This window comes from Vanessa cardui, chromosome 26, assembly GCF_905220365.1.
Source record: "Vanessa cardui chromosome 26, ilVanCard2.1, whole genome shotgun sequence".
NCBI lineage: Eukaryota > Metazoa > Arthropoda > Insecta > Lepidoptera > Nymphalidae > Vanessa > Vanessa cardui.
The window spans coordinates 2,249,767-2,265,095 of NC_061148.1; the positions used below are offsets into that span (position 1 = coordinate 2,249,767).

The window sequence follows — 15,329 nt, forward strand, 5'->3', positions numbered from 1 at the left end:
TCACTCACTAAAACTTAACGCAGGTTTACTACTAATGATAAACACTAAACACAAATACGCTCGTGCGCTACCAAAAAAATGAGCGCGATTTATGTTTTTAATTATACTAGCATGTGAGTACGTTTGTAGTGGAATCGAGCACTAGGGGCTCAGAGGAATCTTAATAAGAGCAAAACGAGAGTCTGCGCCCCCGAGAGTCTTCGCCCTGTGCCTGGCACCGGTGGCACCGCCCTATTTACGCCACAGCAAAGAATAAACATAAACAAACAATATACGTATTCCATACGACTTACTAAGGGAACGCTTCAAACATATTTATGATGCATAAGAAAATCATAGCTATGGAGTATTATGCGATTTGTCCAAATCATTTATGTAGAACAGAAAACCCTTCTATATAAACTCAAATATAACGATGTTAAGGTAAAACTTTTGATCTCATTGCTTTCATACTTAAGTCAGAGTCCTACCAGTTTACATTAATAGAATATAATCTTCAGGATTTATGCTAAAAATGGGTGTTTCACAAGGATCAATTATAGGTCCTTTTCTATTTCTAGTATATATAAATGGTCTTGCTGATTCTAACGATATAACCTTTCTTTCTATTTGAAATTTATTTATGATATTAATAGTTAACTCGTATTAAATAAATATACTCACAAGCTGTATCACAGTTTGTCTAGTATAGTTCTGTTAATTGATTACAATGATGTTCTAGTAAACAGATATGTCACTAACGCGCAAAAAGTGAAGACTAGAAAACGTCCTAATTGGGACGTTTGCCTTTAGTAGTTTTCATTATAATTATGCCAGTACGTTACGTTATAATACATCATAATTACGTAGTAATACGTTTTGAGTAATTAAAACATCTAGTTATCCCTTTTACTTATTGTTTTTATCGAGCTATCCTTTTTACTCGTAACGAAATTTAAAATAAACAGTCCCCGGCGCGGCACACTTTTTTCTGATGTTTAGTATGGGTATAACATATCTGTTTATTAGAATATCATTGATTGATTAGAATTGTCTTATTGCATATTAATTTGACTTTAAGGATAGAATATTGTATTTCATATGTTGGAAATAGTAGTTACTAAGTTTTTCTTAATAGAGATTAACATTTAAACGAATGTCTTCTGTATTATTAAAATGATACAACGGCTGCAATACGGACTTTAAATAGGCGACGGTGGAGGTCACGAAAACATACTAGTGTTACGAGAGTAACCTTAGCCTTCAATACGGTTTTATGGCATTTGATTATATATCATAATTTATATCACATTATTATTGAATATTATTAATATAGCAGGAGCTATTGAATTTACTTTATTATATACAATTATTATTTTAATTAATTGATCAATAATTTGTAAAACTGTAATTCATATTATTTTATATGGCATAGCATTTAATACTGGCATGTAACACTATTTCTTATTTTAAATATGATTGAGCTGTCATTATAAAACAATTGGACTATAGCGGGGCATTCTAGCAAAAGATAGAGAGATTGAAGCATCATTGTAAAACGATAATATTATTTTGGCCATCCCGAACTACTGAAATTACACAAGACAACATTACATACATGGTTCTGAGCCCGTGTAAGCAGCTAAACACTTGTGTTATAGAAAATCAGAAGTAACGACTGTGATGATTTTAAATTATGTTATTCTGATTTAGAGATGGTAACACTGTTGCATCGTGGTTGGCTGTTTAAAAAAGCCAACTTTGCTCGGCTGACCAATTGGATGACAATTGGTGTCCAAATGATGACAAATGTGTCCAACGTTGTGAGGTAAAATGTTAAAATAAATGTATTTATATCTAGTCGAACTAAGTTTGGATTTATAAAACGACGATACCACATACACCCAGACCCAAGACGACATAGAAATTAATGAACTTCACTACATCAACTCGGCCGGGAATCGAACCCGGGACCTCGGAGTGGCGTACCCATAAAAACGGCGTACAAATGATTTATCGGTGATTTTTTATACCTATCATCAAGTAGCACTTAACCGATTTTGTTACAACTTCAATATAGGAATAAATTTTTACGATTCTGATATATTACATATTTCCCACGGTAAATTCTTAAACGGTATAACGGACGATGTAAAATCAAAACAAAAACATTAAAAAAGGCATTTTTATTTAAAAGAACTGAAAATAAAATTACAAAAACACATTGCCAACATTTATAAATAATATTTAGTATCCACGTAATCTAATGCTTCAACAATCTTTACAAGAATACATTGTCATGTACATAATCACTTTTTTATAACAAAATGAGAATAAAACGCTACAAATATATCAAAAACTATTAATACGATCATCACCAGTTTTATTTTTAAAATATTTGTAGCAAAGTTTCAAAAATAACATATTCGAACACTCTTTTTAAACTTAAAACACATCGATAAATACAAGAAACAAACGAACAAAATATGGTGGTCACTGGTGTTGCCATGTAATTAAATAGCAATTTTTATATTAAAAAAGCACGAAGCGTGTTTTTATTAAATTTTATTGCACGATTTAACAACAAATATCATTTTGTGCGTAAGCACTTATAACTAAATCAACATTTATCTGTCACAGAATAGCTATTTTATATTTATATAATTTTGCTATATCGCACTTTTAAAGCAAAGTTGTGTTTATTTAAAAGACATAAGTACGGAGTTGTGATGTTTACTAACAGTAAAATAACATTTAAAAATACCAAGTATTTTTTTATATTAATTCATCTTAAATAAATATAATGTATATGGTAACCTTAAATTTCATGTGTATTGTCGTAACTTCGAAGAAATGAGGTAGAGATTTTAATAAATCCTCCATGCTTGTAACTTTGGCGTGTTTATGTTTTTTTTTAATGGTAACGTGAACGTTTGGAAATGGTTTTTAAGGTGGGCTCTAGCGATTCCTAAACTAGTCTAACTTTCGCGCCAATATGTGAGATAAAGCGGGAATAAATTTTTTTTTAGAAATTTTTATAAGGGAAACTACTTTTTATTCTTACAGCTAATATACAATTTCATATAACGTTTACATTTATAAATATATTTGTAAAAAAGCCTTTACAATGTATAAGTATAGTACATGGGTGTTGTACTTCGATATCTTAATAAATTAAATAATTTAAGTATATAGTTTTAATGTTTTGTGCTTAAGCCTGGCGAAGATCACAACATTCTTATGTTCTTGTCCGTGTAAGGTGATGAGATGTAAGCCCTAGAAATAAGAAAACAATAATTAATATTACTATCATTACGTCACTTAAGAAACATCGATTTATTACAACATAAAACACGGCTATAAATGTGCAATTTAAAAAAATTGTTATTCGAAAATAAAATGTGTTGAAATGCGTTTTAGCTACATGGGTAATTAAGGAGAGCATGCTTGCATAACGTTTAATTATAATTTTAATGTCCGATTGCTATATTTAAGAAATAATTTGTTTTGTTTACAGAATAGAAAAAAATCAAATAGGTGCAAAGCAAAACCGTCTTTATTAAAATCAAACATACATTTCAAAGTAGTATATATGTTATATATAGGAATGACTATGTATGATACGATTAGTTAATTATAGGAGCCGGACATTGACTTAACTGACAGTTATGTATGGATTATTGTGTAATTAATTATTTTATTATCTATTGTAAAATGAAGAAATGTCAATTGATTTTTCAATTTTTTTTTCTCTTATTGCATGATTGTGAAAAGGCAAAGACGGTAAATACACAGACAATTCCCATAGACAATTATATCACTTTGTTTTTTTATATAAAGATTATTAAGGCGTACTCTTAGTAGACTAGACATAGATATGCATTATATCAAGCGCTCTAGTAACTTAATTTTTTTCATAATGTCACTTCTTAAATTGTTAATGTCTGCCTAAGTATATTAAATTACATACACATACATTTTCAAGAGTTGTTAATCAATAAAAGAATGATTAACACATAGAGATGATAGGTCGAGCATTTATTTTTCAAGTCATGATAGAATGTCTATGATTAATTAATTACATAGAACGTTAAAATCAATCGCTGAAGAAATTGCTCTATCCATAAAGCAAAATAAAGTCATTAATAAAAGGACTCAATGATATGTCTATCTCATAGAGTCCACAGTTACAACATAAACATGCCACAAAAAAGGCAAACAGATTAAAAAGGCGACTACAGACTTGAGTATATTTAGACCTGAATAGCTTAGATTTTTTTGTATTTTTTTTGTGTTTTTTTTTTCTTGCAGTCTTCTTGCTTAGCTGGTTTATTCGCTTAACACTGGGAGCATGGATCTAGAAGAATAATTATAAATTATTATTAATAATGACATATATAAACAAACTATAATATAATATAGATATATTGCAGCTACAAATTTTAAATTACAAAAAACTATTTGAAGCATCTAAATGTCGAAAAAGCAAATTAAATAAGACAAGCACGTTTTTTGATGTATTGTTTCTAATGACATATCAGCCATCTTGTTTTTTTTTTTATATAGAATTACACATACAACTAAATTCATTTTAAATAAGCTGCTTTTATACTATTATTTGCATGTCAGCTTCAAAATATTAAGAGAATACAATTAAATTGTTTTTGCTATGATTATTATAGAATATTAATCTAGTTAGATTTGTAACACTAGTTTGAGCTGCTTATAAGATTTGGTATATAATTTCTATCGTATGTAAATATAGCGCTTTGTAAAGATATGAACACATACAAAAAAACGGTTCTGTAAATAATAATAACTCTTTTCTCTTATACTCTCACAAACAATATGAAGTTTTGATGAACGCGCTAAAAGTATCATGGTATCCCAGATAATATCCAAATTAGCACAAAGGCCTACCAACAATAATTCAAATATTGACAACAAGTAACTTTAGTTTTAAAATAAATTTACAATATTTCACACCTGACAATAAAACATTGATCTAGACGACACTAGCGCAAAATTAAAACACATACACGAATTTAAACAAACATTAAATTCAACAGTAAAACTAAGTCTTTCAATAATATTTAATGCAATTATTATTCTTTCATTTTCACATAAATTGTGTGATACTATAAATTATATTTTTTTTTTAAATAGTGCATGCGCTAGTCACGTCACTGTAACATATAATAGCATAGAGATGAACGATCATGACAAAACAATTATATCTTTTAATTATTCATATATGAAGTTTTATCTATAAAACATTTAGTTATGACACTGTCACTCTATGTGACATCTGTCAAAATAGATTTGTATTTGATGATTGAATTATATCGAATCTTTTTGAGAATCGAATGAATCATTCATATTATAATTAATTAGATATTTATTCATATTCGTTCACCTCGAGACAACTATAAAAGCGTTTTATTATTATATGAACTAAATGTACCTTCCATTTCCAAAACTATGGGAATGGGACCTTGGCAGCATTGAAAATTAAAATATTCGTAAGCAATATAGCGGAAATGAAGAGGAAATACTGTTTACGAGATACACTTTATGGGAGAGATACGTATTTATAATGACATGTTACTATATCAGAGAACTCTACTGAGATTAATTATAGTATAATATTTCTAAGCTATTATTTAATATGACAGTACTAAACAAACTAAGATAAAAATAGAGAGATGGCAATATGTTTTCTCTCGTTCTCTTCATATATGTCAAAAACATTAAGAAGACATTTAGGCCTGTCAAATTAGATCAAGAGATGCACGGAAGAAATTAAAAAAAAAGTAAGACTGAATCAGTATCAATAAATTTAGGGCATTCGATCCTTCAAACTGATCGTAGAATGTTTGAATGAAAACTAGGAAGTTTCAATGATATATTTTAATCTCTGTATGTCTGATACATTATTATAAAGTTTGAGTTTTTAGTTGTTATGAAAGAATAGGTTCTAGCTATCTATCTATGTATTATTATCTATTCAGTTGAGTTCTCTAATCATTATAGATTCGGATCTCGTAAACTTTAATGTATGTTTTAGCCGCTCATTACAAGCAACTTTTAAACAAAAAGTTGTTTATCATTCGTAAAATAATCAATTACTAGGAAGCATGATTACTACTTAGTTTTTTGTTTTTTTTTTTAATATGTTTACAATGAGAATATTGAACTAACCGTGCTAATTAAGAATTGATATATATAGAGCTATATTGAATTACAATTTTATTTCTAAATAATGTAGGCAAATAATTGTACAACACACATTTTTACAATTGTAGAATTTGAAATAAACAACATATATCTGAAACAATGCTGTTTATAAGATTCTCCATCAGCACGATATCAAACTATTTAAACTAGTTAATACCAGATTTCATTTAATTCATTTTATCAAACAACAGATGATAAAATATATTTTTAATATATTAAAAATCGATTGAGAAAATCGATATTAATCGATTCCAGTGAAATCTGGTTTGTCGCACACTTACCATACATTGGTTACATTCAATATATACAAAGCATGATATATATTATAATATATGTAATGTGTATGGATTCTAGCTAGCTATGTCTTTGGTTACCATTACATGTCGGACTCGTATTCATTGGCAGGCAACCAGATAAAATAAAATGTATACATAAATACATACATTAAATAAATTCAACGAATTTATTAATTTAATCTGTTGAATTGTTATTTTTCATTTTGACAGATCATTTGGCGCCAATATTAGATGTCACTTTTAATGGTTTATCAATCCCTATTTACAGTATATCAATTATATTTAATACTTTCAAAACAACCTATTTGCTTTATTTAAACCATATCTTAATAATAATTACCTGTAATAATAATATTCATAAGAGAACATTAAAACTTTTTAAGTACTACAGTATTAATAATTATTATTTTTGCCTATAATAATAATATCACGTATTAAACTCACAGGCGTGTGTTGTGTTCGACCAATACATCTCATTTACAGCAACCTGGAGCACCGAAATTGTTGCCATAATAAATAAACATACTTACAATTGTACACAGGTATATACATCGTAGGCTGGAGCACACATATTACTTACTATGGACATATCAGAACACTATCACGTGACCAGTAGAGCAGGCACCGACGAATCATAGTACAGCTTTCAGTGTGTTTATACTCACAGCTCTATGTATGTGTGTAGCAGATCACGTGGCTGCACCAATGGCGCCTGTGTGTCACAGGTCGGTGTGTGTGTCACCGACGAATCATAGTACAGCTTTCAGTGTGTTAATACTTACAGCTGTATGTATGTGTGTAGCAGATCACGTGGCGGCACCAATGGCGCCTGTGTATAAACAGGTCGGTGTGTGTGTCACCGACGAATCATAGTACAGCTTTCAGTGTATTTATACTTACAACTGTATGTATGTGTGTAGCAGATCACGTGGCGGCACCAATGACGCCTGTGTATCAGGTGTGTGTGTGTGTGTGTATGTGTGTGTACTCACAGCTCCATGTCGTGCACGGTGGAGCGCGCGCAGGGCTCGGGCACGCGCACGTGGCAGTGTTTGTGCACGCGCATGCGGCAGTCGCGGCACTCGTAGCCTTGCTTGCCGAGGCGCCGCGCCACCGTCTTGTGGCAGACCTCGCATACTGTGCCACTGGGGACAAGCATCGTCAGTAACTGTCAAGTTTGTTAAGCTTGCGTCAGATACGGTAGTTGCAAAGTTCTGGCGCAGGTTTTATTTTTATGATCATCAGGATCATACAGAGGTAACAAGAGTAGGTAATCAAACTGAGCGACTGCCTCCACTAAACCACTTGAGAGTAGAATCTAAATATTCAATACACGCTGCTTGATCCACTATAGTACAGTGCTTAGTAGTAATACTTACTATGTCTCTCGAAATATATCATCTAGAGAAAATTTAAGTTTTATTGTATGAAGCACATCTGTATGTTGCTTTTCACGGTCAAGAGTTTTTATTATTAATTTTAAACGACTAATTATATTGTTATTTTCTTCTCACATATGTCATTAAAATAAAACGACATTTAGTTCTGTTAGAGTTATCAAATATATCTCATCGTAAAAATAGTAATTTGTTTATTTTATTAAAAATAATTATGAAATTACTTAAAGTTTTTATTTTTTTTTAAAGTAAAGACTAAATTATTCCATAATAATAACTTACCCGCTAAGATGTTTAGCGATGAAAGTATGTTCATTATAAATGTGCAGTTTCACGCCCTTCCGCCGCCATCTTGATCTCTGTGCGACTGTCAGCGGTACCAAGTAGTGTTTCTTAATACCGGCCTCTATGGTCTCCAAAACCAGGGTGGAGGCCTCATGGATGAAGGTACGAGCTGATGCTGTACTGAATCCGGAGACTTCGCTAAGGGACGATCTACTGGGTTATTTTTTGTAATGGTCACATATGATATGAATGATTTGATTTGTGAAATAGTTTTGGAAAATATGTAATTGGTAAAAAGTTGGACATTTTGAGTTTGACAGGACAAAACATATGAATTGGCAATGATATATGTTGAAGAATGAAATGTAGAAAAAAGAAAGTTGATCGAAGCGTTAAAAGGGGAGAATAATTCAAGAAAATTCATGCATTTTAAAGAAAATTAATTATAGAGAATGATTATGACAAACCAATGTTACCAGATTGCAGAGTGCGTTTATCCCCAGCGTGAGTGTTGCCAGATGAAAAAAGAGAAAAATTCACATTTAGTGCTTAGTTAAAAATATATATTCGCCGTCTATATATATTATGTATATAAATTATTGTTTTATTTTCTAAATTACGCAGTACAGCCTTTATTTTTGTTATTGAGCTTAGTAACTACATTTCAATCGTAAGTTAATATTGTTTTAATTAATATTCGCTTGTTAGTGCAAAATCATCACAAATTTTGAATTTAGAAATGTCTATGATATTTCATTTACAAATAATCATCAATAATAAGCTGTACATAGTAAAAGCCTTTTAAAAATAAACGATTAATCGAATCGAATATAATTTTTTTTTATTAAATTTTAGAGTAAAATGTTTTTATAGCGATGGCAACATTGATTAAGTAACGTCAAACAGAACTACGTTAGTGCATACCTCCTAGATGTCCTCGACTCGTCTCCGGACTGCGCGGGCGATGCTCCCGCGGAATATACATTCCTATTTGGCAGTGTTAAGGCTTTTTCTGTAAAATTAATTGAACAAATATTTTACAAGACCGATTTCGCAGTAAGAACAAGAATTTTATAAAAGAATGGTCTTCGTAGAGTTTTAGGTAAACTGATGACAACTAATTTGTAAGTTGACCAATTAAAACTCTTACATATTGTTATTCTGTTAATGAAATTGCATGAAATTTACAAGTTTGGAGTTTCGAACTGACAATTTAAGAGAGTTGAAAGCCCGGTTAGCTGTTATATCTTTCCAATCTGGGGGAATGCAGTCCTGTTGGAATAGTATAATACCATATAATAATGCTCTGGCTATACTATTATATGTGCAGTACCAAGACTTATACATCATTATAATTTACCATGACTGTTTCTCTCAGCGCTGATGCTGCGTATCCGTTGACTTTCCGTCTCCGCGTCTTGTTCTAGGGACTGGCCACGAGTTCGCGACCGACCCAATCTGGAATTATATTTTCATTAACTACGTTACAACAACAATCTGTAAAGTTCCCACCGCTGGGCTAAGGGCTCCTCTCCCTTTGAGAAGAGGGTCTGGAACATATTACACCATGCGGTTCCAATGCGGGTTGGTGGTATACAAATGTGGCATAATTATTATGAAATTAGACAGACGCAGGTTTCCTCACGACATTGTCCTTCATTGATCACCACCCCCTCTCTAATGCTTTCTCTTTCTCACTCACACATATAAATATCCTCCATTTAATAATAAAAATTCCATCTTCCATTATTAAAAATTAAATTGACCTATTTTTAAAAGAATAACAGTTCTTACCTCCTTTTAATGGTTCCAAAGAAGTCGCGTTTCCTCTTTTGCCTCGGCACGGGTTCTGGGGTTGCTTCCTGGTTCACGAAATCTCCTTGCTGCTAGCAAATAAGCACAATAATTATAAATGCTGTAATATTAAACAAAAGAGTTCGTATGTCATCGACAACACAAAATTTATAAGTCTAAGTAACTCATTATTAAAAAAAATTACCATTGACTTATATAAATATACTTATATAAATATACAATGTCACAGATTAAAAATATACGTACGCTAATAATAACAGAATAATACGAGTATAGTTATTCTAACTAAAAGAGGACAAAAGGTAAATAAACAACATGGAGTTTAATTGACACGATATCTTAAATAATCTATTATAATCATTATTGTTTTGCGTATGGATTGCATTTTAAATGTCGAAGAAACTGTTATAGAAATTAACTAAAGTAAAATTAAAGTGGAGACAAGAAGTTAAGTAGAATAGTGTTGTAATATTAATAAAGATATATTAATAAAGAACCGTTAATAGTACAATATAGTTTAGCAATTTGGAAATTGAATTAAAAACGCAAATCGAAGTTTTGTTTATCTTGATTCTTTGCATGTGTATAAGGTTGGTATATGATATGTCTTATATAACAAGACTTGGACGCTGTTTATCCAATTACCAGCATTTGTGATATTTCTTAAATTTTCTGGAGAAGTTTTTCATGAAATTCACCTTATTATAACTCGCTACTAGATGGCGCTATATTGACTTCTATAATATGTAAATTATCGCTGTTATATCTTATATATAACATCTATACTAATATTATAGATGCGGAAGTAACTGTGTCTATCTGGCTGTCTGTTCTTTTATGGCAAAAACGAGAGCAAAGCTGCGGGCGACAAAAGGTATGTCTGATACGATATCACCTTTTAGAATGGAACGCCTTATCACGACATCTGACGTCTGTCAGTACCGTCAACAAGAGTGCCGTTTTTATGTAACTTTTCCATATATTAATTTAATATAAATTTTGATTGAAATTACTACTAGGAATAATGTTAATGTGATGATCAGAAAATTGTATGAAAGAGAAAGAGATATGTGCTATACGTATTTTTATTTATATTTTTCAACCTATGTCATGTTTTCTGAGTTGAAAATCATATATATTATAATTGTTTGTTATCGAATGCAATGAATCCAAATTATGTATTTAATGCAACTAATATTTTATTATTAATTTTTGAAATAAAGCTCAAGGCTTAATAGGTAAGGCTGAAAAAAACAAGGTTTCATGCAACATTTAAAAAAGAAAAAAAATCACACTTTTACCATCTCTGTGTCTCCATTAGCTTTGGCGCCATTTTCCTTTATCCTCACACTTTTGGCGGGAGATTGATTAGGAGTGGGGTTTTTCTCTTTAGGTTTATCTATGGTCTCAAGGTTGTTATCCATAGCTTCTCTTTCAACCTCGATGAATTTGCCGGAGTCCGTTAATTCCACCTTTTTAGGGAGTTTTTTTTTGTTAGTATGACAACACTTCACACGGGGATGACAGGAATTTGAGATTTTTAAACAAAAAAAAAAATAAAAAGATTTTCAGAACTATTAATTTTGTTATTTGATTATAATTATTAAATTAATTAATTTAATTGCGAAATATAAACCTAATTTAATATACTTAATTTCTATATTAAAAATCTCAAATTTCTATAAAAAAAAATTAATAAAGAGAAACAAACATCATGCTCAAAGAGGTTATTAGTTATTATTTCGTTCAAGACTTTAAGGGCAATAATTACATGAAGATATTCAGGCAAATGTCGTATCAATTATTGTTTAAATGCAAGGGAATCTCACCTTTATCGACTTCATCGGCTCCTGCGATGTTTCAATTCCACACAGGCATGCGAAAACAAAATCAATCATATGTTAATTAATATCTAAATAAATCACAAACAAATTTATTGCACACTAGCTTAAATAATCATTCAATTGACTAAACTTCCTAGGAGAGCCTAAAGCAGTGTATAATATGAACTGTAAATGTTTTTGTGAATGATATTCAGGAATTTCTTTGAATTATTCCGTTTAGTGAAACGACTATTATACGACACAACTTAGATGTAGCATCGGCAAATTCAATAAAACCGTTTTGTGCCGATTTATACAACCAATAGATATAGCTCCCTATCGCGCCATTCGACGCTATTCGTCGCTATAGATTCTCGCGTCAATTCAACCCGAGACAGCAAATCGACGTGTCACATTGACGAATATATTAGGTTATATGATATGATATTACAAGTTATTACGTTTGTGTAAAGATCATATTCACACAAGAAAGTAATATTGATAATTTGGGAAAGCGTACTTAATTCGGATGTGATCGGTCTTACGAATTTTGCCGATGGTACATATAAATTGTGTCGTACTATAGACTGTTGTTAGCTAATTAAACTAGTTGATTGTGACAAATACATTATTATTACTTAAAATATGAAATAGAGCAAATAAATTATTTTTTATTAAATGATTCAGCAGATCATCATCGTGTCTGAAATGAAATGTTTGATATGATATAAAGGTTCTTATAATCGTAAAAGCTTACTAGCGACCCAGAGCTGTGATGGCCCAGTGGTTAGAAACCGTACATCTTAACCGATGATTGCGGGTTCAAACCCGTGCAAGGAAATCATCGTAAGGAAACCTGCATGTGTCTAATTTCATCGAACTTCTGCTACATGTGCATTCCACCAAACCGCATTGGAACAGCGTGGTGGAATATGTTCCAAACCCTCTCCTTAATGGAAGAGGAGGCCTTTTTTCAGCAGTGGAAAATGTACAGGCTGTTAATTTACTTTACTACTAGTGACCCACCTGCTTCGCACGGGTGTAATGCTGTTACTAAATATACTACAGAATGTCTTATAACGTTCACTGATTAGACGATACAAAACGCTACGTAGTATCTCTCAAAAACATGTATGTATTTATTTATAACATCAGTTTAGAAACCTCTTAAATAATCAGCATTTCTAAGAATTATACATAAAAAAACTCCCTGAATCAATCTATCTATTAAAAAACCGCATATCTATAAATCTAAGATCTAAGCATACACAGGGACAGTGGTAAGCGACTTTGTTTTTATCCTTAATGATAATGATACAAATTGTTCGAAATGTTAGAGATACATAATACTTGGAATGACAATGTTGATGATTGACAGCTAGTCTGCTAGTAAATTCCTGATATTTTCCCGAAAGGAAACCCTTATGAATACTCAGATGGAAATCCTACAGGTGTCTCAAGTGAGAACTAGATAATAATTTATCTGAGATGTTTAATTTCCCTAATATATTGCAATTGGTAATACTTATACTGGATTATCTCTGCTAAAAGAAGAAATAAATGGAATTCTCTGGTATGAAACCCTGAGGGGCAGTAAGGATGTTCACAAATTAAAATGTTTTAATTTCACTAAATTCGTTGGTTACAATTTATTTTTGCGGAATAAATAAAGCTATATTATTATTATAATATTGATAAATCATGAAAGATAAATAAATAAGTATTTAATTTAAAAAATATCTTAGGTTTTCAAGTGAGCTGTATCGCATTTGAGAGTTTAGAAATAATTCTTTGTTGAGCTGTTTGAGTAAGGATTTAAATGTTACATACTTCTGATAAATTAACATCAGCTAATAATATAGCTAATTATATCAGCTTCTCGTCTTATTAAAGCTTTTGATTGTAATATATATTTTATGATTTTGCATAATATTGCTATATATTTTGACTATTTTTGGACGAATAGCGGAAAGAAAAACCTATTCTAATATATTTATTAGCTACCGATATATCGATTTTAATGCTAGTCTCATAGTTTTTGTTGTCCTTGCAACTTTAACAATGTCTAAGGTTCTTGTTTGAGAGCTCCCATACAATACATACCCGTTGAACGGAGTGTATGATGAGAGTGGATTTGTTGGCTGCACTGGTCGGACTCAGCTCCAGTTCCCGGAGAGCTGACTCCGTGAGCTGGCTGGCATCGTGTCCTGGACAGATAACGAGCATTTCCACATTGTCCAAATTAGTCGAGATGGCCCAGTGGTTAGAACGCGTGCATCTTAACCGATGATTGCATCAAACCCAGGCAAGCGCCGCTGATTCATGTGCTTAATTTGTCTTTATAATTCATCTCGTGCTCAGCGGTGAAGGAAAACATCGTGATCAAACCTGCATGTGACAAATTTCATAGAAATTCTGCCACATGTGTATTCCACCAACCCGCATTGGAACAGCGTGGTGGAATATGTTCCAAACCTTCTCCTCAAAGGGAGAGGAGGCCTTTAGCCCAGCAGTGGGAATTTACAGGCTGTTGTTGTTGTTGTTGTATTTCAAATTAAGACATGATAACCCAGTCTTCAGTTGGCTTATTGAAATAACTCCCCTCCATATTGTAGCAGCAAATGTTATACCCAAACAGTAAGAAGTCACCTTGGTCCATATAAATAAAAAATTAAGACATACTTAATTCAGGTAGGCTTTTACAAGGACTTTTGAATCATCATTTAACCACCGGTTCGGAAAGTAGGTTTTACGGAGAAGAACCGTCAAGAAACTCAGTAGTTTCTCTTTTTCAACATATAAAATACAGTCATGTTAGTTAATTACAATTATATATGTATGTAATTTATCCTGTCTGGAAGTCAACAAGTTCATACTTGTTAATTAATATTCCACGCTTTTTATCGTCTGCATAATCTTGTACTGAATAATTTGCCGTCTATACCAATGTATTTTTTACAAATGATTTAAATTTATGGAACGCCAAAGTTAAAAATGTCAGTCTACTGAGACTTGACATAGTATTTAAGACGCTATGTTAATAACATAGTGTCATAATGTTCGCTTTGATCGCGATACATGTAGCATTTAAAATGACATCTATTGTAATTATTCCAAAAATAATAATAATCTATCGGTTTCCTCAACAGTCTCTCACCGTTCTGCTGGAAGGTGGTCTTGGTGGTCGTGGTCAGCCTGCCCTGCGGAGTGACGGTGCGTAGACTCTCCTTGATCTTGAAGGGTTTCGACCCTATGTCTGGGATGTCTGCGCCCTCGATGAACAGGAACTGAGAAGGAATTGTCACGTTATTTCATTTTCTAGAAACTGTACCACCCTTTTAGGCTGAAACCTTTGCATTTATTTATGTATTTAAATGATTTTATCGACCACCATTAAGTAAAGGAAACAAAAGAAGGTCTCAATGCCTGTAGACATTCTCTGCTAGTCAACCTTTAGGTCAAACAGAAAGCCCAGAAAGTCATTAATAATAATTGAT

General features: G+C 31.7%; 1 protein-coding gene across 5 annotated transcripts in view; it reads right to left on the bottom strand.

Moving 5' to 3' along the window:
- Window positions 1–2,149: 2,149 nt before the first annotated feature.
- Window positions 2,150–15,329, bottom strand: part of LOC124540698 (phospholipid transfer protein C2CD2L) — a 100,074-nt gene continuing 86,894 nt past the window's right edge. For 2 of the 5 annotated variants that reach the window (XM_047118370.1, XM_047118371.1), the window contains exons 11-17: window positions 14,990–15,119; window positions 13,936–14,039; window positions 11,839–11,859; window positions 11,305–11,481; window positions 9,989–10,080; window positions 9,555–9,652; window positions 8,916–9,206 (exon numbers count right to left, since the gene is read on the bottom strand). In XM_047118370.1, coding sequence (XP_046974326.1) covers window positions 9,103–9,206; window positions 9,555–9,652; window positions 9,989–10,080; window positions 11,305–11,481; window positions 11,839–11,859; window positions 13,936–14,039; window positions 14,990–15,119 — 726 coding nt within the window. In that variant the 3' untranslated portion in view covers window positions 8,916–9,102. Of the gene's footprint in view, window positions 3,256–7,504; window positions 7,658–8,191; window positions 8,405–8,915; window positions 9,207–9,554; window positions 9,653–9,988; window positions 10,081–11,304; window positions 11,482–11,838; window positions 11,860–13,935; window positions 14,040–14,989; window positions 15,120–15,329 lie in introns of those variants that run through there. The other 3 variants (XM_047118374.1, XM_047118372.1, XM_047118373.1) reach the window with 3 other exon arrangements.